At 35.3% G+C, this 25,980-nt stretch overlaps 1 protein-coding gene across 1 annotated transcript in view; it reads left to right on the forward strand.

Moving 5' to 3' along the window:
- Positions 1 to 25,980, forward strand: part of LOC128635707 (alpha-2-macroglobulin) — an 806,957-nt gene that overhangs the window by 407,450 nt on the left and 373,527 nt on the right. Inside the window, exons 16-17 of the mRNA XM_053688833.1 lie at positions 144 to 369; positions 1,876 to 2,002. Of these exons, the coding sequence (XP_053544808.1) occupies positions 144 to 369; positions 1,876 to 2,002 (353 nt within the window). The remainder of the gene's footprint in view (positions 1 to 143; positions 370 to 1,875; positions 2,003 to 25,980) is intronic.

Here is a 25,980-nt window from a genome sequence, read left to right on the forward strand (position 1 = left end):
TGTCGAATAGGAATTGTTAACTGTATTTGTCATAAGTACAATATGAATTCATTGTGATTACTATTCTGTATCAGTAATAAATCAGTCATTACTTTGTGCTACATGTGATTTGTTAAATAATTCTTTGATCTTTATTATTTCAGAAAAGAAGGGTCAGTAAATCTGTCGTACTCAGCGCCTGATACTATCACAGACTGGAGCGTGGGTTCCTTTTGCGTTGGACCCAATGGATTTGGTATTGCGCCTACAACTTCCTTGAGGACGTTCAAACCCTTATTTGTAGAGATGTCCCTCCCATATTCTGTTATTCGTGGGGAGACTTTTACGCTAAAAGCCTCATTGTTTAATTATCTAAAGCAATGCGTAAAGGTGATGTTGCCATTCCTTTTACCTTTTATATTAGGATATATTAAACCTCTCTCTCTCCCCCTCCCTCTTTCCCTCTCTCTTTCTCTCTCTCTTTCTCTCTCTCTCTTTCTCTCTCCAACTCGCAATACGCTCTCCACATTCAGCATTGCACCAGGAGTTCTTGTGAACTGCTGGTGCAATGCCGCCCCCTGCAGATTCGCAGCCAATCGGCCGCTAGCAGGGGGGTGTCAATCAACCCGATCATATTTGATCGGGTTGAATTGCGGCGATGTCTGTCTCAGAGCAGGTGGAAAGGTTATGGAGCAGCGGTCTTTAGACCGCTGCTTCATACCTTGTGCTTCTGGCGACCCTGAAGGCTCGCCAGAAACACGGGTCTTCAAGCTCCATACGGAACTTGATAGATATGCCCCTATATCTCTTTCTCTCTCTCTCTTTTTCCCTCTCTCTCTCTGTCCCCCCTCTCTCTCTCTGTCCCCCCCCTCTCTCTCTGTCCTCCTCTCTCTCTCTCTGTCCTCCTCTCTCTTACTCTGTCTCCCCTCTCTTACTCTCTCTCTGTCCCCCCTCTCTCTGTCCCCCCTCTCTCACTCTGTCCTCCTCTCTCACTCTGTCCTCCTCTCTCACTCTGCCCCCCCTCTCTTACTCTGTCCTCCTCTCTCTCTCTCTGTCCCCCCTCTCTCTCTCTGTCCCCCCTCTCTCACTCTGTCCTCCTCTCTCTCTCTGTCCCCCCTCTCTCACTCTGTCCTCCTCTCTCTCTCTGTCCCCCTCTCTCACTCTGTCCTTCTCTCTCTTTCTCTCTGTCCCTCTCTCTCTCTCTGTCCCCCCTCTCTCACTCTGTCCTTCTCTCTCTCTTTCTCTCTGCCCCTCTCTCTCTCTTTCTCTCTGTCCCTCTCTCTCTCTTTCTCTCTGTCCCTCTCTCTCTCTTTCTCTCTGTCCCTCTCTCTCTCTGCCCACCTCTCTCTTTCTTTTTCTCTCTCGCTCTTTCCCCCTCTACTTCTTTCTCTCTCTGTCTTTCTCTCTCCCTATCTTCCTCTCTCTTTCTCTCTCTCTCTTTCTCCTCTCTCTCTCTCTCTCTCCTCTCTCTCCTCTCTCTCCTCTCTTTCTCTCTCTCCTCTCTTTCTCTCTGTCTCTCCTCTCTTTCTCTCTGTCTCTCTCCTTCTCTCTCTTTCTCTCTGTCTCTCTCTTTCTCTCTCTCTCCTCTCTCTCTCCTCTCTTTCTCTCTCTCTCTCTCTCTCTCTCCTCTCTCCTTCTCTCTCCTTCTCTCTCTTTCTCTCTCTTTCTCTCTCTCTCCTCTCTTTCTCTCTTTCTCTCTCTCTCTCTCTCCTCTCTCCTTCTCTCTCCTTCTCTCTCTTTCTCTCTCTGTCTCTCTCTTTCTCTCTCTCGTTTTCTTGTGACAACATGCACCTGTTATTTCTTTATGATTTCTGTGATTTTGAATATCAGGTGCATGTATTTAAATTAATTTGACACCATGCTTGATTTTTAATAATGTTATTTTTTTCCCAACAGGTTCAAGCTTTTCTAGAGTCATCTTCCGAGCTACAGGAGGAGCCGTGTGTGGGATGTGACTACAGCCGCAGCCTGTGTGCAGATGAAAGCGCGACTGTCTCCTGGAAACTGAAAGCCATAAAGCTGGGTAAGGAATATCAATAACCTGTAGTTTATTCAGTATCTAAAGTATCCATATAATTATACAAGAAGTCAATATAAAAAAACATCTGCAGTGATGACCACTCAGGTCTGTTATTGGGGTTTATGGGTATCTGAGTATCACAGGTGAAGCATCTCCTATTACCTATATATAAATGGCTGCCACGTGCTTTTTCTATACCAAACAAACGGCTAGATTTAGAGTTTTGTCGGTAACGACCCGCGTATCTAACGCTGGCTTTTTTTCCCCCGCACCTTTTAAATACCGCTGGTATTTAGAGTTCACAGAAGGGCTGCGTTAGGCTCCAAAAAGGGAGCATAGAGCATAATTTACCGCCACTGCAACTCTCAATACCAGCGGTGCTTACGGACACGGCCAGCTTCAAAAACGTGCTCGTGCACGATTCCCCCATAGGAAACAATGGGGCAGTTTGAGCTGAAAAAAAACCTAACACCTGCAAAAAAGCAGCGTTCAGCTCCTAACGCAGCCCCATTGTTTTCTATGGGGAAACACTTCCTAAGTCTGCACCTAATACCCTAACATGTACCCCGAGTCCAAACACCCCTAACCTTACGTTTATTAACCCCTAATCTGCCGCCCCCGCTATCGCTGACACCTACATATTTTTTTTAACCCCTAATCTGCCGCTCCGTACACCGCCGCAACCTACGTTATCCCTATGTACCCCTAATCTGCTGCCCCTAACACCGCCGACCCCTATATTATATTTATTAACCCCTAATCTGCCCCCCCCAACGTTGCCGCCACCTACCTACACTTATTAACCCCTAATATGCCGACCGGACCTCACCGCTACTATAATAAAGTTATTAACCCCTAATCCGCCTCACTCCCGCCTCAATAACCCTATAATAAATAGTATTAACCCCTAATCTGCCCTCCCTAACATCACAGAGACCTAACTTCAAGTATTAACCCCTAATCTGCCGACCGGACCCCACCGCTACTCTATTGAATTTATTAACCCCTAAAGCTAAGTCTAACCTTAACCCTAACACCCCCCTAAGTTAAATATAATTTAAATCTAACGAAATAAATTAACTCTTATTAAATAAATTATTCCTATTTAAAACTAAATACTTACCTGTAAAATAAACCCTAATATTTCTACAATATAAATAATAATTACATTGTAGCTATTTTAGGATTAATATTTATTTTACAGGCAACTTTGTATTTATTTTAACCAGGTACAATAGCTATTAAATAGTTAATAACTATTTAATAGCTACCTAGTTAAAATAATTACAAAATTACCTGTAAAATAAATCCTAACCTAAGTTACAATTAAACCTAACACTACACTATCAATAAATTAATTAAATACAATACCTACAAATAAATACAATTAAATAAACTAACTAAAAGTACAAAAAATAAAAAAGAACTAAGTTAAAAAAAAATAAAAACATATTTACAAACATTAGAAAAATATTACAACAATTTTTAAACTAATTACACCTACTCTAAGCCCCCTAATAAAATAACAAAGCCCCCCAAAATAAAAAAATGCCCTACCCTATTCTAAATTAAAAAAGTTCAAAGCGGGGGGCGGAGCCAGCAGCGCATGAGAGAGGTCGCAGGCTCTCTGAGCTCCTGCTTAAATCTTGCTAAAAAGGACCTTAAATCAGATCTAGGAGCCCAAGTAACTACAGGATTATAGTGGGATCACTCATCTAAACCCTACCTGCTACCCAGAGTGCTCTAACTTTGAATATACAGGGAGTGCAGAATTATTAGGCAAATGAGTATTTTGACCACATCATCCTCTTTATGCATGTTGTCTTACTCCAAGCTGTATAGGCTCGAAAGCCTACTACCAATTAAGCATATTAGGTGATGTGCATCTCTGTAATGAGAAGGGGTGTGGTCTAATGACATCAACACCCTATATCAGGTGTGCATAATTATTAGACAACTTCCTTTCCTTTGGCAAAATGGGTCAAAAGAAGGACTTGACAGGCTCAGATATGTCAAAAATAGTGAGATATCTTGCAGAGGGATGCAGCACTCTTAAAATTGAAAAGCTTCTGAAGCGTGATCATCGAACAATCAAGCGTTTCATTCAAAATAGTCAACAGGGTCGCAAGAAGCGTGTGGAAAAACCAAGGCGCAAAATAACTGCCCATGAACTGAGAAAAGTCAAGCGTGCAGCTGCCAAGATGCCACTTGCCACCAGTTTGGCCATATTTCAGAGCTGCAACATCACTGGAGTGCCCAAAAGCACAAGGTGTGCAATACTCAGAGACATGGCCAAGGTAAGAAAGGCTGAAAGACGACCACCACTGAACAAGACACACAAGCTGAAACGTCAAGACTGGGCCAAGAAATATCTCAAGACTGATTTTTCTAAGATTTTATGGACTGATGAAATGAGAGTGAGTCTTGATGGGCCAGATGGATGGGCCCGTGGCTGGATTGGTAAAGGGCAGAGAGCTCCAGTCCGACTCAGATGCCAGCAAGGTGGAGGTGGAGTACTGGTTTGGGCTGGTATCATCAAAGATGAGCTTGTGGGGCCTTTTCGGGTTGAGGATGGAGTCAAGCTCAACTCCCAGTCCTACTGCCAGTTTCTGGAAGACACCTTCTTCAAGCAGTGGTACAGGAAGAAGTTTGCATCCTTCAAGAAAAACATGATTTTCATGCAGGACAATGCTCCATCACACGCATCCAAGTACTCCACAGCGTGGCTGGCAAGAAAGGGTATAAAAGAAGAAAATCTAATGACATGGCCTCCTTGTTCACCTGATCTGAACCCCATTGAGAACCTGTGGCCCATCATCAAATGTGAGATTTACAAGGAGGGAAAACAGTACACCTCTCTGAACAGTGTCTGGGAGGCTGTGGTTGCTGCTGCACGCAATGTTGATGGTGAACAGATCAAAACACTGACAGAATCCATGGATGGCAGGCTTTTGAGTGTCCTTGCAAAGAAAGGTGGCTATATTGGTCACTGATTTGTTTTTGTTTTGTTTTTGAATGTCAGAAATGTATATTTGTGAATGTTGAGATGTTATATTGGTTTCACTGGTAAAAATAAATAATTGAAATGGGTATATATTTGTTTTTTGTTAAGTTGCCTAATAATTATGCACAGTAATAGTCACCTGCACACACAGATATCCCCCTAAAATAGCTATAACTAAAAACAAACTAAAAACTACTTCCAAAACTATTCAGCTTTGATATTAATGAGTTTTTTGGGTTCATTGAGAACATGGTTATTGTTCAATAATAAAATTAATCCTCAAAAATACAACTTGCCTAATAATTCTGCACTCCCTGTATAACTACCAGCAGTTTGTTTGCCCTGGAAAGCCTACTGCGTAGGTATAAGGACGGCGGCCATATTATCACTCTCACGGTCACAAAGTGGCTATGGCTAGCATCGGCCAGATATGCACGGAGATCAGCAAGCTCCTAACTCAACATCACATCAGGCTTGCCGCTGCTTTGGATGGAGCTGCAGGATTAGAGGAGAGCTGTGGGACTTTGTCAGCGAGGTCTCTAGATCTGGGCAAAGTACACACCAATTGCGGGGATGCTTCGGGGCCCCGACATTACCTGCATAGCCATGATGGTGTATCATCTGGGTCCGGGACTCACCGGTAGATTGGGGAGATCGATCCTAACTTTTCAAGCGTGGTTCTGCAGAGCCAAACAGAGGAAGACCTTAACCGTATAGCCGCTCCGGAAGCCAAGGAAAGCAAGAGGTCTCGAGTGATCTCAAAGTGCTTTGGTATTACTGGCACTGAGGATCTGTCACCTAACAGCAAACACGGTTCTGCTCGTCTCCTAACTGTAATGGAACTGTTCTGGAGCCCTGGGAGACTTGCTCCTATTGTGTCTAAAGTCGGAGTAGGCTAGGATTGTGGTGAGATACGCAGATCGCAGAACCGGAGCATGACTGGAACTGTGAGATGTAAAATGATATTCAGTTAATTCTATGATTTCAGTTTCAATGCCATGTTTGATTTTCACTTTGGTACATGGACTTTACTAAGGGAGAGCCAGGACATTTTTTTATTTTTTTTATTTTATTCTGGATGAAGGTACTACGCTGGATGTTGGAGTATGTGTGTACTTGGAGCCCTATTTCATTAGCGGGCATGCCTGAGATAGCTATAACCCTTTGCCCACTAATGTGAAAATAGCAATCTTGCCTACTAATGCGTCAGCGTGGGTATAAGATTACTAGTTGCCATATGCTGTCTGTAGCCATATATATATATTTTTTTTTTTACTTTTATCATTATTATTCCACAGTGTACAATTGTATTTATGCATGATGCTAGTATCTGATCTGTATTACTCTCCTATATTTTATGCAAAAAAAAAAAAAAATGTGGTCCTTTTCTGTTTTAGATATGTTGTTAGCAATCCATATAATCACCTCCCCCCCCACCACATGTAATGTACCTCCTAGTTATAGAGTACGAATTAAGCGGTTTACCTTTTTTTATACCGCAATCATAATGCTAATAATCTTTACTCTAATAGCTCAGAATCAAGAGGCCTAGATCCTCTCTTACTTAATATTTTTCTCTGCATATCTTATCAGCCATATATTATTGTTTGTTTACTGTTCATCCTGGGCTTTAACTTGACATTACTTATTCTCAGTGTGATATTAACTAAAATCTGAGGTTTAGACACAGTTTTTTTTTTTTTTCCTCTCACTGGCATACTGTTGAAGTGTTTTTTTTTCTCTCTTTATTACAGCAACTATAAACATTACTAGCATCTTGATAGTTAAATAGCAGACGTTGTTTTTTACATATGTAATTCTAATGAGCAACGTAATCAATGTACCTTGTTGCTGACAATTGTATAATGCCAATATAATGTGCTGTAATTCTTTGTTTGTATGTCATAATTTCTCTTTACCTCAAATAAAAATTATTTAAAAAAAAAAAAAAAGTTCAAAGCTCTTTTACCTTACCAGCCCTTAAAAGGGCCCTTTGCGGGGCATGCCCCAAAGAAAACTGCTCTTTGGCCTGTAAAAAAAACCCATACAATACCCCCCCAACATTACAACCCACCATCCACATACCCCTAATCTAACCCAAACCCCCCTTAAATAAACCTAACACTAAGCCCCTGAAGATCTCCCTACCTTGTCTTCACCACACCGGGTTCACTGATCAGTCCAGAAGAGCGTCCGAAGTCTTCATCCAAGCCCAAGCGGGGGCTGAAGAGTGACGTCCATCCTCCGGCTGAAGTCTTGATCCAAGCGGCGGCTAAAGAATTCCATCTTCGGGCAGAAGTCTTCATCCTATCCGGGCAGAAGAGTCGTTCCGGACCGGCAAACATCTTCATCCAAGCCGCATCTTCTATGTTCTTCCATCCGATGACGAGCGGCTCCATCTTCAAGACCTCCAGCGCGGATCCATCCTCTTCTTCCGACGTCCTAAACCAGAATGAAGGTTCCTTTAAGGGACGTCATCCAAGATGGCGTCCCTCGAATTCCGATTGGCTGATAGGATTCTATCAGCCAATCGGAATTAAGGTAGGAAAAGTCTGATTGGCTGAAGGAATCAGCCAATCAGATTCAAGTTCAATCCGATTGGCTGATCCAATCAGCCAATCAGATTGAGCTTGCATTCTATTGGCTGGTTTGGGTTAGATTAGGGGTATGTGGGTGGTGGGTTGTAATGTTGGGGGGGTGTTGTATGGGTTTTTTTTACAGGCAAAAGAGCTGAATTCTTTGGGGCATGCCCCGCAAAGGGCCCTTTTAAGGGCTGGTAAGGTAAAAGAGCTTTGAACTTTTTTTAATTTAGAATAGGGTAGGGCATTTTTTTATTTTGGGGGGCTTTGTTATTTTATTAGGGGGCTTAGAGTAGGTGTAATTAGTTTAAAATTGTTGTAATATTTTTCTAATGTTTGTAAATATTTTTTAATTTTTTGTAACTTAGTTCTTTTTTATTTTTTGTACTTTAGTTAGTTTATTTCATTGTATTTATTTGTAGATATTATATTTAATTAATTTATTGATAGTGTAGTGTTAGGTTTAATTGTAGGTAATTGTAGATATTGTATTTAATTAATTTATTGATAGTGTAGTGTTAGGTTTAATTGTAGGTAATTGTAGGTATTGTATTTAATTTATTTATTGATAGTGTAGTGTTAGGTTTAATTGTAACTTAGATTAGGATTTATTTTACAGGTAATTTTGTAATTATTTTAACTAGGTAACTATTAAATAATTAATAACTATTTAATAGCTATTGTACCTGGTTAAAATAAATACAAAGTTGCCTGTAAAATAAATATAAATCCTAAAATAGCTATAATATAATTATAATTTATATTGTAGCTATATTAGGGTTTATTTTACAGGTAAGTATTTAGCTTTAAATAGGAATAAGTTATTTAATAAGAGTTAATTTATTTCGTTAGATTTAAATTATATTAGGGGTGTTAGGGTTAGAGTTAGACTTAGCTTTAGGGGTTAATAAATTTATTAGAGTAGCAGTGAGGTCCGTTCGGCAGATTAGGGGTTAATACTTGAAATTAGGTGTCGGCGATGTTAGGGAGGGCAGATTAGGGGTTAATACTATTTATTATAGGCTTATTGAGGCGGGAGTGAGGCAGATTAGGGGTTAATACATTTATTATAGTGGCGGTGAGGTCCGGTCGGCAGATTAGGGGTTAATAATTGTAGGTAGGTGGAGGCGACGATGGGGGTGGAAGATTAGGGGTTAATAAATATAATATAGGGGTCGGCGGTGTTAGGGGCAGCAGATTAGGGGTTCATAGGGATAACGTAGGTGGCGGCGGTGTGCGGTCGGCAGATTAGGGGTTAAAACATTTTAATAGAGTGGCGGCGATGTGGGGGGCCTCAGTTTAGGGGTACATAGGTAGTTTATGGGTGTTAGTGTACTTTAGAGCACAGTAGTTAAGAGCTTTATAAACCGGCGTTAGCCCAGAAAGCTCTTAACTACTGACTTTTTTCTGCGGCTAGAGTTTTGTCGTTAGATTTCTAACGCTCACTTCAGCTAAGACTCTAAATACCGGCGTTAGAAAGATCCGATTGAAAAGATAGGATACACAATTGGCGTAGGGGGATTTGCGGTATGGAAAAATCGCGGCTGCAAAGTGAGCGTTAGACCCTTACCTACAAAACTCTAAATACCAGGGGTAGCCCAAAACCAGCGTTAGGAGCCTCTAACGCTGGTTTTGACGGCTAACGCCAAACTCTAAATCTAGGCGAAAGAATGGTTCATGCAATTTAAACAGCTTTTCAATTTACTTATTTTATCTAGTTTGCTTCAGTCTCTTGACATCCTTTGTGGGAAAGCATACCTAGGTCGCCTCATGAGCAACAATGCACTGCTCACTAGATGTCTCCAGCTAACTCCCAGTACTGCATTGCTGCTCCATCAACAAAGGAAATCAAGAGAATGAAGCAAATTTGATAATAGGATTACATTGGAAAGTTGTTTAAAATATTATGCTCTATCTGAATCATGAAAAAGCTGCTGGTTCCATTTAAGTTCATTTACCATTTACATCAATGTGAACTTTTTTGACCAGACCAATTTTACATGTTCTGACCGTTTGGGACCAGGGCTGTTTTTACATTTCTGCGGTGTTTGTGTTTAGCTGTAATTTTCCTCTTACTCATTTACTGTACCCACACATATTATATACCGTTTATATACTCATTACTGTACACACACATATTATATACCGTTTATATACTCATTACTGTACCCACACATATTATATACCGTTTATATACTCATTTACTGTACCCACACATATTATATACCGTTTATATACTCATTTACTGTACCCATACATATTATATACCGTTTATATACTCATTACTGTACTCACACATATTATATACCGTTTATATACTCATTTACTGTACCCACACATATTATATACCGTTTATATACTCATTTACTGTACACACACATATTATATACCGTTTATATACTCATTTACTGTACCCACACATATTATATACCGTTTATATACTCATCTACTGTACACACACATATTATATACCGTTTATATACTCATTATTGTACCCACACATATTATATACCGTTTATATACTCATTTACTGTACACACACATATTATATACCGTTTATATACTCATTATTGTACCCACACATATTATATACCGTTTATATACTCATTACTGTACCCACACATATTATATACCGTTTATATACTCATTTATTGTACCCACACATATTATATACCGTTTATATACTCATTACTGTACCCACACATATTATATACCGTTTATATACTCATTACTGTACCCACACATATTATATACAGTTTTTATACTCATTTACTGTACACACACATATTATATACCGTTTATATACTCATTACTGTACCCACACATATTATATACCGTTTATATACTCATTACTGTACTCACACATATTATATACCATTTATATACTCATTACTGTACCCACACATTATTATATACCGTTATATACTCATTACTGTACCCACACATATTATATACCGTTTATATACTCATTTATTGTACCCACACATATTATATACCATTTATATACTCATTACTGTACCCACACATTATTATATACCGTTATATACTCATTTACTGTACCCACACATATTATATACCGTTTATATACTCATTACTGTACCCACACATATTATATACTGTTTATATACTCATTTACTGTACCCACACATTATATACCGTTTATATACTCATTTACTGTACTCACACATATTATATACCGTTTATATACTCATTTACTGTACTCACACATATTATATACCGTTTATATACTCATTACTGTACCCACACATATTATATACCGTTTATATACTCATTTATTGTACCCACACATATTATATACCATTTATATACTCATTACTGTACCCACACATTATTATATACCGTTTATATACTCATTACTGTACCCACACACATATTATATACTCATTACTCTAACCACACACATTATTATATACCGTTTATATACTCATTACTGTACCCACACACATTATTATATACCGTTTATATACTCATTACTGTACTCACACATATTATATACCGTTTATATACTCATTACTGTACCCACACATATTATATACCGTTTATATACTCATTTACTGTACCCACACATATTATATACCGTTTATATACTCATTACTGTACCCAAACATATTATATACCGTTTATATACTCATTACTGTACCCACACATATTATATACCGTTTATATACTTATTACTGTACCCACACATATTATATACCGTTTGTATACTCATTACTGTACCCACACATATTATATACCGTTTATATACTCATTACTGTACTCACACATATTATATACCGTTTATATACTCATTTACTGTACCCACACATATTATATACCGTTTATATACTCATTACTGTACACACACATATTATATACCGTTTATATACTCATTTACTGTATCCACACATATTATATACCGTTTATATACTCATTTACTGTACCCACACATATTATATACCATTTATATACTCAGTACTGTACCCACACATATTATATACTCATTACTGTACTCACACATATTATATACTCATTACTGTACCCACACATATTATATACCGTTTATATACTCATTTACTGTACCCACACATATTATATACCGTTTATATACTCATTACTGTACCCAAACATATTATATACCGTTTATATACTCATTACTGTACCCACACATATTATATACCGTTTATATACTTATTACTGTACCCACACATATTATATACCGTTTGTATACTCATTACTGTACCCACACATATTATATACCGTTTATATACTCATTACTGTACTCACACATATTATATACCGTTTATATACTCATTTACTGTACCCACACATATTATATACCGTTTATATACTCATTACTGTACACACACATATTATATACCGTTTATATACTCATTTACTGTATCCACACATATTATATACCGTTTATATACTCATTTACTGTACCCACACATATTATATACCATTTATATACTCAGTACTGTACCCACACATATTATATACTCATTACTGTACTCACACATATTATATACTCATTACTGTACCCATACATATTATATACTCATTACTGTACTCACACATATTATATACCGTTTATATACTCATTACTGTACCCACACATATTATATACCGTTTATATACTCATTTACTGTACACACACACATATTATATACCGTTTATATACTCATTACTGTACCCACACATATTATATACCGTTTATATACTCATTACTGTACCCACACATATTATATACCGTTTATATACTTATTTACTGTACCCACACATATTATATACCGTTTATAATAATCATTTACTGTACCCACACATATTATATACCGTTTATAATAATCATTTACTGTACCCACACATATTATATACCGTTTATATACTCATTACTGTACCCACACATATTATATACCGTTTATATACTCATTACTGTACCCACACATATTATATACCGTTTATATACTCATTACTGTACCCACACACATATTATATACCATTTATATACTCATTACTGTACCCACACATATTATATACCGTTTATATACTCATTACTGTACCCACACACATATTATATACCATTTATATACTCATTACTGTACTCACACATATTATATACTCATTACTGTACCCACACATATTATATACCGTTTATATACTCATTACTGTACCCATACATATTATATACCGTTTATATACTCATTTACTGTACCCACACGTATTATATACCGTTTATATACTCATTTACTGTACCCACACACATATTATATACCGTTTATATACTCATTTACTGTACCCACACACATATTATATACCGTTTATATACTCATTTACTGTACCCACACACATATTATATACCGTTTATATACTCATTTACTGTACCCACACACATATTATATACCGTTTATATACTCATTTACTGTACCCACACACATTATATACCGTTTATATACTCATTTACTGTACCCACACACATATTATATACCGTTTATATACTCATTTACTGTACCCACACACATATTATATACCGTTTATATACTCATTACTGTACCCACACACATATTATATACCATTTATATACTCATTACTGTACTCACACATATTATATACCGTTTATATACTCATTACTGTACCCACACACATATTATATACCGTTTATATACTCATTACTGTACCCACACATATTATATACCGTTTATATACTCATTTACTGTACCCACACACATATTATATACCGTTTATATACTCATTTACTGTACCCACACACATATTATATACCGTTTATATACTCATTACTGTACCCACACACATATTATATACCATTTATATACTTATTACTGTACCCACACATATTATATACCATTTATATACTCATTACTGTACTCACACATATTATATACCGTTTATATACTCATTACTGTACCCACACATATTATATACCGTTTATATACTCATTACTGTACCCATACATATTATATACCGTTTATATACTCATTTACTGTACACACACATATTATATACCGTTTATATACTCATTACTGTACCCACACATATTATATACCGTTTATATACTCATTACTGTACCCACACATATTATATACCGTTTATATACTCATTACTGTACCCACACATATTATATACCGTTTATATACTCATTTACTGTACCCACACTTATTATATACTCATTACTGTACCCACACATATTATATACCGTTTATATACTCATTTACTGTACCCACACATATTATATACCGTTTATATACTTATTACTGTACTCACACATATTATATACCGTTTATATACTCATTACTGTACTCACACATATTATATACCGTTTATATACTCATTACTGTACCCACACACATATTATATACTGTTTATATACTCATTACTGTACCCACACATATTATATACCGTTTATATACTCATTACTGTACCCACACATACTATATACCGTTTATATACTCATTACTGTACCCACACATACTATATACCGTTTATATACTCATTTACTGTACCCACACATATTATATACCGTTTATATACTCATTTACTGTACCCACACATACTATATACCGTTTATATACTCATTACTGTACCCACACATATTATATACCGTTTATATACTTATTTACTGTACCCACACACATTTTATATACCGTTTATATACTCATTACTGTACCCACACATATTATATACCGTTTATATACTCATTACTGTACCCACACATATACCGTTTATATACTCATTACTGTACCCACACATATTATATACCGTTTATATACTCATTTACTGTACACACATATTATATACCGCTTATATACTCATTTACTGTACCCACACATATTATATACTGTTTATATACTCATTTACTGTACACACACATATTATATACCGTTTATATACTCATTACTGTACCCACACATATTATATACCGTTTATATACTTATTTACTGTACCCACACACATTTTATATACCGTTTATATACTCATTACTGTACCCACACATATTATATACCGTTTATATACTCATTACTGTACCCACACATATTATATACCGTTTATATACTTATTTACTGTACCCACACACATTTTATATACCGTTTATATACTCATTACTGTACCCACACATATTATATACTCATTTACTGTACCCACACATATTATATACCGTTTATATACTCATTACTGTACCCACACATATTATATACCGTTTATATACTCATTACTGTACCCACACATATACCGTTTATATACTCATTTACTGTACTCACACATTATATACCGTTTATATACTCATTACTGTACCCACACATATTATATACTCATTTACTGTACCCACACATATTATATACTATTTATATACTCATTTACTGTACCCACACATATTATATACCGTTTATATACTCATTTACTGTACCCACACATATTATATACCGTTTATATACTCATTTACTGTACCCACACATATTATATACCGTTTATATACTCATTTACTGTACCCATACATATTATATACCGTTTATATACTCATTACTGTACCCACACATATTATATACCGTTTATATACTCATTTACTGTACTCACACATATTATATACCGTTTATATTCTCATTTACTGTACTCACACATATTATATACCGTTTATATACTCATTTACTGTACACACACATATTATATACCGTTTATATACTCATTACTGTACACACACATATTATATACCGTTTATATACTCATTACTGTACACACACATATTATATACTGTTTATATACTTATTTACTGTACCCACACATATTATATACCGTTTATATACTCATTTACTGTACCCACACATATTATATACTGTTTATATTCTCATTTACTGTACTCACACATATTATATACCGTTTATATACTCATTACTGTACTCACACATATTATATACCGTTTATATACTCATTACTGTACTCACACATATTATATACCGTTTATATACTCATTACTGTACCCACACATATTATATACCGTTTTTATACTCATTTACTGTACCCACACATATTATATACCGTTTTTATACTCATTTACTGTACCCACACATATTATATACCGTTTATATACTCATTTACTGTACCCACACATATTATATACCGTTTATATACTTATTTACTGTACCCACACATATTATATACCGTTTATATACTCATTTACTGTACCCGCACATATTATATACCGTTTATATACTCATTTACTGTACCCACACATATTATATACCATTTATATAGTCATTACTGTACTCACACATTATATACCGTTTATATACTCATTACTGTACCCACACATATTATATACCGTTTATATACTCATTACTGTACCCACACATATTATATACCGTTTACATACTCATTTACTGTACCCACACATATTATATACCGTTTATATATATATATATATATATATATATATATATATATAGTTTATTTAATTGTATTTATTTGTAGGTATTGTATTTAATTAATTTATTGATAGTGTAGTGTTAGGTTTAATTGTAACTTAGGTTAGGATTTATTTTACAGGTTATTTTGTAATTATTTTAACTAGGTAACTATTAAATAGTTATTAACTGTTTAATAGCTATTGTACCTGGTTAAAATAAATACAAAGTTGCCTGTAAAATAAATATTAATCCTAAAATAGCTATAATATAATTATAATTTATATTGTAGCTATATTAGGGTTTATTTTACAGGTAAGTATTTAGCTTTAAATAGGAATAATTTATTTCATAAGAGTTAATTTATTTCGTTAGATTTAAATTATATTAGGGGTGTTAGGGTTAGAGTTAGACTTAGCTTTAGGGGTTAATAAATTTATTAGAGTAGCGGTGGGGTCCGGTCAGCAGATTAGGGGTTAATACTTGAAGTTAGGTGTCGGCGATGTTAGGGAGGGCAGATTAGGGGTTAATACTATTTATTATAGGCTTATTGAGGCGGGAGTGAGGCAGATTAGGGGTTAATACATTTATTATAGTGGCGGTGAGGTCCGGTCGGCAGATTAGGGGTTAATAATTGTAGGTAGGTGGAGGCGACGATGGGGGTGGAAGATTAGGGGTTAATAAATATAATATAGGGGTCGGCGGTGTTAGGGGCAGCAGATTAGGGGTTCATAGGGATAACGTAGGTGGCGGCGGTGTGCGGTCGGCAGATTAGGGTTTAAAACATTTTAATAGAGTGGCGGCGATGTGTGGGGCCTCAGTTTAGGGGTACATAGGTAGTTTATGGGTGTTAGTGTACTTTAGAGCACAGTAGTTAAGAGCTTTATAAACCGGCGTTAGCCCAGAAAGCTCTTAACTACTGACTTTTTTCTGCGGCTGGAGTTTTGTCGTTAGATTTCTAACGCTCACTTCAGCTAAGACTCTAAATACCGGCGTTAGAAAGATCCGATTGAAAAGATAGGATACGCAATTGGCGTAGGGGGATTTGCGGTATGGAAAAATCGCGGCTGCAAAGTGAGCGTTAGACCCTTACCTACAAAACTCTAAATACCAGTGGTAGCCCAAAACCAGCGTTAGGAGCCTCTAACGCTGGTTTTGACGGCTAACGCCAAACTCTAAATCTAGGCGAAAGAATGGTTCATGCAATTTAAACAGCTTTTCAATTTACTTATTTTATCTAGTTTGCTTCAGTCTCTTGACATCCTTTGTGGGAAAGCATACCTAGGTCGCCTCATGAGCAACAATGCACTGCTCACTAGATGTCTCCAGCTAACTCCCAGTACTGCATTGCTGCTCCATCAACAAAGGAAATCAAGAGAATGAAGCAAATTTGATAATAGGATTACATTGGAAAGTTGTTTAAAATATTATGCTCTATCTGAATCATGAAAAAGCTGCTGGTTCCATTTAAGTTCATTTACCATTTACATCAATGTGAACTTTTTTGACCAGACCAATTTTACATGTTCTGACCGTTTGGGACCAGGGCTGTTTTTACATTTCTGCGGTGTTTGTGTTTAGCTGTAATTTTCCTCTTACTCATTTACTGTACCCACACATATTATATACCGTTTATATACTCATTACTGTACACACACATATTATATACCGTTTATATACTCATTACTGTACACACACATATTATATACCGTTTATATACTCATTTACTGTACCCACACACATTATATACCGTTTATATACTCATTACTGTACACACACATATTATATACCGTTTATATACTCATTACTGTACCCACACATATTATATACCGTTTATATACTCATTACTGTACCCACACATATTATATACCGTTTATATACTCATTTACTGTACACACACATTTAAATACCATTTATATACTCATTTACTGTACCCACACATATTATATACCGTTTATATACTCATTTACTGTACCCACACATATTATATACCGTTTATATACTCATTTACTGTACCCACACATATTATATACCGTTTATATACTCATTACTGTACACACACATATTATATACCGTTTATATACTCATTTATTGTACCCACACGTATTATATACCGTTTATATACTCATTACTGTACCCACACATATTATATACCGTTTATATACTCATTACTGTACCCACACATATTATATACCGTTTTTATACTCATTACTGTACCCACACATATTATATACCGTTTATATACTCATTTATTGTACCCACACGTATTATATACCGTTTATATACTCATTACTGTACCCACACATATTATATACCGTTTATATACTCATTTACTGTACCCACACATATTATATACCGTTTATATACTCATTACTGTACCCACACATATTATATACCGTTTATATACTCATTACTGTACCCACACATATTATATACCGTTTTTATACTCATTACTGTACCCACACATTATATACCGTTTATATACTCATTTATTGTACCCACACGTATTATATACCGTTTATATACTCATTACTGTACCCACACATATTATATACCGTTTATATACTCATTTACTGTACCCACACATATTATATACCGTTTATATACTCATTTACTGTACCCACACATATTATATACCGTTTATATACTCATTACTGTACACACACATATTATATACCGTTTATATACTCATTTATTGTACCCACACGTATTATATACCGTTTATATACTCATTACTGTACCCACACATATTATATACCGTTTATATACTCATTACTGTACCCACACATATTATATACTGTTTATATACTCATTTACTATACCCACACATATTATATACCGTTTATATACTCATTACTGTACTCACACATATTATATACCGTTTATATACTCATTACTGTACCCACACATATTATATACTCATTACTGTACTCACACATATTATATACTCATTACTGTACCCATACATATTATATACCGTTTATATACTCATTTACTGTACCCACACATTATATACCGTTTATATACTCATTTACTGTACACACACATATTATATACCATTTATATACTCATTACTGTACTCACACATATTATATACCGTTTATATACTCATTACTGTACCCACACATATTATATACAATTTTTATACTCATTTACTGTACCCACACATATTATATACCGTTTATATACTCATTACTGTACCCACACATTATATACCGTTTATATACTCATTTACTGTACCCACACATATTATATACCGTTTATATACTCATTTATTGTACCCACACATATTATATACCGTTTATATACTCATTACTGTACCCACACATTATTATATACCGTTTATATACTCATTACTGTACCCACACATATTATATACCATTTATATACTCATTTATTGTACCCACACATATTATATACCATTTATATACTCATTACTGTACCCACACACATATTATATACCGTTTATATACTCATTACTGTACCCACACACATTATTATATACCGTTTATATACTCATTACTGTACCCACACATTATATACCGTTTATATACTCATTTATTGTACCCACACATTATTATATACCATTTATATACTCATTACTGTACCCACACATTATTATATACCGTTTATATACTCATTACTGTACCCACACATATTATATACCGTTTATATACTCATTTATTGTACCCACACATTATTATATACCGTTTATATACTCATTACTGTACCCACACACATTATTATATACCGTTTATATACTCATTACTGTACCCACACACATTATTATATACCGTTTATATACTCATTTATTGTACCCACACATTATTATATACCGTTTATATACTCATTACTGTACCCACACACATTATTATATACCGTTTATATACTCATTACTGTACTCACACATATTATATACCGTTTATATACTCATTACTGTACCCACACATATTATATACCGTTTATATACTCATTTACTGTACCCACACATATTATATACCGTTTATATACTCATTACTTTACCCACACATATTATATACCGTTTATATACTCATTTACTGTACCCACACATATTATATACCGTTTATATACTCATTTACTGTACTCACACATATTATATACCGTTTATATACTCATTTACTGTACTCACACATATTATATACCGTTTATATACTCATTTACTGTACCCACACATATTATATACCGTTTATATACTCATTTACTGTACTCACACATATTATATACCGTTTATATACTCATTTACTGTACCCACACATATTATATACCGTTTATATACTCATTTACTGTACCCACACATATTATATACCGTTTATATACTCATTACTGTACCCACACATATTATATACCGTTTATATACTCATTACTGTACCCACACATATTATATACCGTTTATATACTCATTACTGTACCCACACATATTATATACCGTTTATATACTCATTACTGTACTCACACATATTATATACCGTTTATATACTCATTACTGTACCCACACATATTATATACCGTTTATATACTCATTTACTGTACCCACACATATTATATACCGTTTATATACTCATTACTTTACCCACACATATTATATACCGTTTATATACTCATTTACTGTACCCACACATATTATATACCGTTTATATACTCATTTACTGTACTCACACATATTATATACCGTTTATATACTCATTTACTGTACCCACACATATTATATACCGTTTATATACTCATTACTGTACCCACACATATTATATACCGTTTATATACTCATTACTGTACCCACACATATTATATACCGTTTATATACTCATTTACTGTACCCACACATATTATATACCGTTTATATACTCATTACTGTACCCACACATATTATATACCGTTTATATACTCATTACTGTACCCACACATATTATATACCGTTTATATACTCATTTACTGTACCCACACATATTATATACCGTTTATATACTCATTACTGTACCCACACATATTATATACCGTTTATATACTCATTTACTGTACCCACACATATTATATACCGTTTATATACTCATTACTGTACCCACACATATTATATACCGTTTATATACTCATTTACTGTACCCACACATATTATATACCGTTTATATACTCATTTACTGTACCCACACATATTATATACCGTTTATATACTCATTTACTGTACCCACACATATTATATACCGTTTATATACTCATTACTGTACCCACACATATTATATACCGTTTATATACTCATTACTGTACCCATACATATTATATACCGTTTATATACTCATTTACTGTACCCACACATATTATATACCGTTTATATACTCATTTACTGTACACACACACATATTATATACCGTTTGTATACTCATTACTGTACCCACACATATTATATACCGTTTATATACTGATTTACTGTACCCACACATATTATATACCATTTATATACTCATTTACTGTACCCACACACATATTATATACCGTTTATATACTTATTTACTGTACCCACACACATATTATATACCGTTTATATACTCATTTACTGTACTTACACATATTATATACCGTTTATATACTCATTACTGTACACACACATATTATATACCGTTTATATACTCATTACTGTACACACACATTATATACCGTTTATATACTCATTTACTGTACCCACACACATATTATATACCGTTTATATACTCATTTACTGTACCCACACATATTATATACCGTTTATATACTCATTTACTGTACCCGCATATATATACAGTTTATATACTCATTTACTGTACCCACACATATTATATACCGTTTATATACTCATTACTGTACTCACACATTATATACCGTTTATATACTCATTTACTGTACCCACACATATTATAAACCGTTTATATACTCATTACTGTACCCACACTTATTATATACCGTTTATATACTCATTTACTGTACCCACACATATTATATACTCATTTACTGTACCCGCACATATATACAGTTTATATACTCATTTACTGTACCCACACATATTATATACCGTTTATATACTCATTTACTGTACCTACACATATTATATACCGTTTATATACTCATTACTGTACCCACACATATTATATACCGTTTATATACTCATTTACTGTACCCACACATATTATATACCGTTTATATACTCATTTACTGTACTCACACATATTATATACCGTTTATATACTCATTTACTGTACCCACACATATTATATACCGTTTATATACTCATTTACTGTGCTCACACATATTATATACCGTTTATATACTCATTACTGTACTCACACATATTATATACCGTTTATATACTCATTTACTGTACCCACACATTATATACTCATTACTGTACCCACACATATTATATACCGTTTATATACTCATTACTGTTCCCACACACATATTATATACCATTTATATACTCATTACTGTACCTACACACATATTATATACCGTTTATATACTCATTACTGTACCCACACATATTATATACCGTTTATATACTCATTACTGTACCCGCACATATTATATACTGTTTGTTTATATACTCATTACTGTACCCACACACATTATATACCGTTTATATACTCATTTACTGTACCCACACATATTATATACCGTTTATATACTCATTACTGTACCCACACATATTATATACCATTTATATGCTCATTACTGTACCCACACATTATATACTGTTTATATGCTCATTACTGTACCCACACATATTATATACTCATTACTGTACTCACACATATTGTATACCGTTTATACACTCATTTTCTTTACTCACACATTATATACCGTTTATATGCTCATTACTGTACCCACACATATTATATACCGTTTATATACTCATTACTGTACCCACACATATTATATACCGTTTATATACTCATTACTGTACCCACACATATTATATACCGTTTATATACTCATTACTGTACTCACAAATATTATATACCGTGTATATACTCATTACTGTACCCATACATATTATATACCATTTATATATAGCGATGTCGCGAACCTTAAAATTTCTGTTCACGAACGGCGGACTCGAACTTCCGCCACTGTTCGCAAACCGGCGAACCGCGCAAACCGCCATTGACTTCAATAGGCAGGCGAACTTTAAAACCCACAAGGACTCTTTCTGGCCACAATAGTGATGGAACAGTTGTTTCAAGGGGACTAACACCTGGGCTGTGGCAATCCCGGATGGGGATCCATAGCAAAACTCCCACGGAAATTTACATAGTTGATGCAGAGTCTGGTTTTAAGCCATAAAGTGCCTTAATCACCTAACATTCCTAAAAAATTTTTGAATAACGTGCTTTAAAACATCAGGTATGATGTTGTATCGATCAGGTAGTGTAAGGGTTACGCCCGCTTCACAGTGACAGACCAAACTCCCTGTGTAACGCACCGCAAACAACTGCAAACAGTCCATTTGCACAACCACGAGTTAGATAGATTTGATAGATTGATACATAGATCAATAGATGCAATATACATATGATAGATACAATTTACATAGATCAATAGATGCAATATACATTTGATGATAGATACGAATTACATAGATCAATAGATGCAATATACATTTGATAGATACGAATTACATAGATCAAAAGATGCAATATACATTTGATAGATACGAATTACATAGATCAATAGATGCAATATACATTTGATAGATACATATTATATTGATCAATAGATGCAATTTATATTTGATAGATACGATTGATAGTTAGATAGATTTGATAGATAAATAGATAGATTTGATAGATATATGATTTCCCTGACAGAGTATAACAGTAAGACATGCGGTCTGGGACCCGTGGTGTGTTAAGTAGTATTATTCTTAGCAGTTTACTACTACCTGTTACTCCCCCTATCGGGGGAGGTCTATATGGGCTGCATTTTTGGAACAGGGAGATGGAAGAAGATGATTGGCCTGTCCTCCTACTTCAAATTTGGCCTAAACACAAGTGGCTTTCTCAAAACAGTCCGGCCACGAGATAGATAGATTTGATAGATAGATATACATAGATTGATAGTTAGATAGAATTGATAGAAGATAAATAGATAGATTTGATAGATATATAATTACCCTGACAAAGTATAATAATAATACATGCGGTCTGGGACCCATGGTAACTAGGTTGTGTTAAGTAGTACTGTTCTTATTAGTTTAATACCTGTTACTCACCCTATTGGGGGAGGTCTATATGGCCTGCATGATTACCCTGACAAAATATAATAATAAGACATGCGGTCTGGGACCCATGGTAACTAGGTTGTGTTAAGTAGTACTATTCTTAGCACTTTAATCCCTTTTACTCCCCCTATCGGGGGAGGTCTATATGGCCTGCATGATTACCCTGACAAAGTATAACAACAAAACATGCGGCCTGGGACCCATGGTAACTAGGTTGTGTTAAGTAGTACTATTCTTACCACTTTAATCCCTGTTACTCCCCCTATCGGGGGAGGTCTATATGGCCTGCATGATTACCCTGACAAAATATAATAATAAGACATGCGGTCTGGGACCCATGGTAACTAGGTTGTGTTTTAAGTAGTACTATTCTTAGCACTTCAATCCCTGTAACTCCCCCTATCTGGGAGGTCTATACGGCCTGCCTGATTACCCTCACCAAATATAACAAGACATGCGGTCTGGGACCCATGGTAACTAGGTTGTGTTAAGTAGTACTATTCTTAGCACTTTAATCCCTGTTGCTCCCCCTATCGGGGGAGGTCTTTATGGCCTGCATGATTACCCTGACAAAATATAATAATAAGACATTCGGTCTGTGACCCATGGTAACAAGGTTGTGTTAAGTAGTACTATTCTTAGCAGTTTAATCCCTCTTACTCCCCCTATCGGGGGAGGTCTATATGACCTGCATGATTACCCTTACAAAATATAATAATAAAACATGCGTTCTGGGACCCATGGTAAGGTTGTGTTAAGTAGTACTATTCTTAGCACTTTCATCCCTGTTACTCCCACCTATCGGGGGAGGTCTATATGGCCATCATGATCTATAATTATACTAACAAAGTACAACAATAGGACATACATGTGGTCTGGGACCGTATGATTTTTTCAGGTATATCAGTTGCAGTGGTTCTGACCCTGCATTCTTGCTGCAACTCTACCTGCAAGAGAGATCTGTTACAGAATCTGTGGGCTAGTATACAAAGAGCTGGCCTGCCTGAAAGGAGCATCGATTTTAGGAACCCGGAGATAATTTTTAGGAACCGGGAGATGGACAAAGATGCTTGGACACCCAGTACAGGTCGTTCTCCTTCAGCCTTTTTATACGAGGGTCACGGTCCACGGACCCTCAACAGAAACAACAGTATGAAACACCACCACATATGCCATCCTTTTGCACAATAGAGTACAGGTATGGCATAAATTTTAGGAACCCAGAGATAATTTTTAGGAACCGGAAGATGGAAAAAGATGCTTGGACACCCAGTACAGGTCGTTCTCCTTCCGCCTTTTTATACTAGGGTCCAGGACCCTCAACAGGCACAACAGCATGAAACACCACATATGCCATCATTTTGCACAATAGAGTACAGGTATGGCATCGATTATAGGAACCCGGAGATAATTTTTAGGAACCGGGAGATGGAAAAAGATGCTTTGACATCCAGTACAGGTCGTTCTCCTTCAGCCTTTTTATACGAGTGTCCCGGACTCTCAACAGAAACAACAGAATGAAACACCACATATGCCATCCTTTAGCACAATAAAGTACAGGTATAGCATCGATTATTAGAACCTGGAGATAATTTTTAGGAACCGGGAGATGGAAAAAGATGCTTTGACATCCAGTACAGGTCGTTCTCCTTCTGCCTTTTTATACGAGGGTCCAGGACCCTCAACAGGCACAACAGCATGAAACACCACATATGCCA

The sequence above is a fragment of the Bombina bombina genome, chromosome 7 (genome assembly GCF_027579735.1).
Source record: "Bombina bombina isolate aBomBom1 chromosome 7, aBomBom1.pri, whole genome shotgun sequence".
NCBI lineage: Eukaryota > Metazoa > Chordata > Amphibia > Anura > Bombinatoridae > Bombina > Bombina bombina.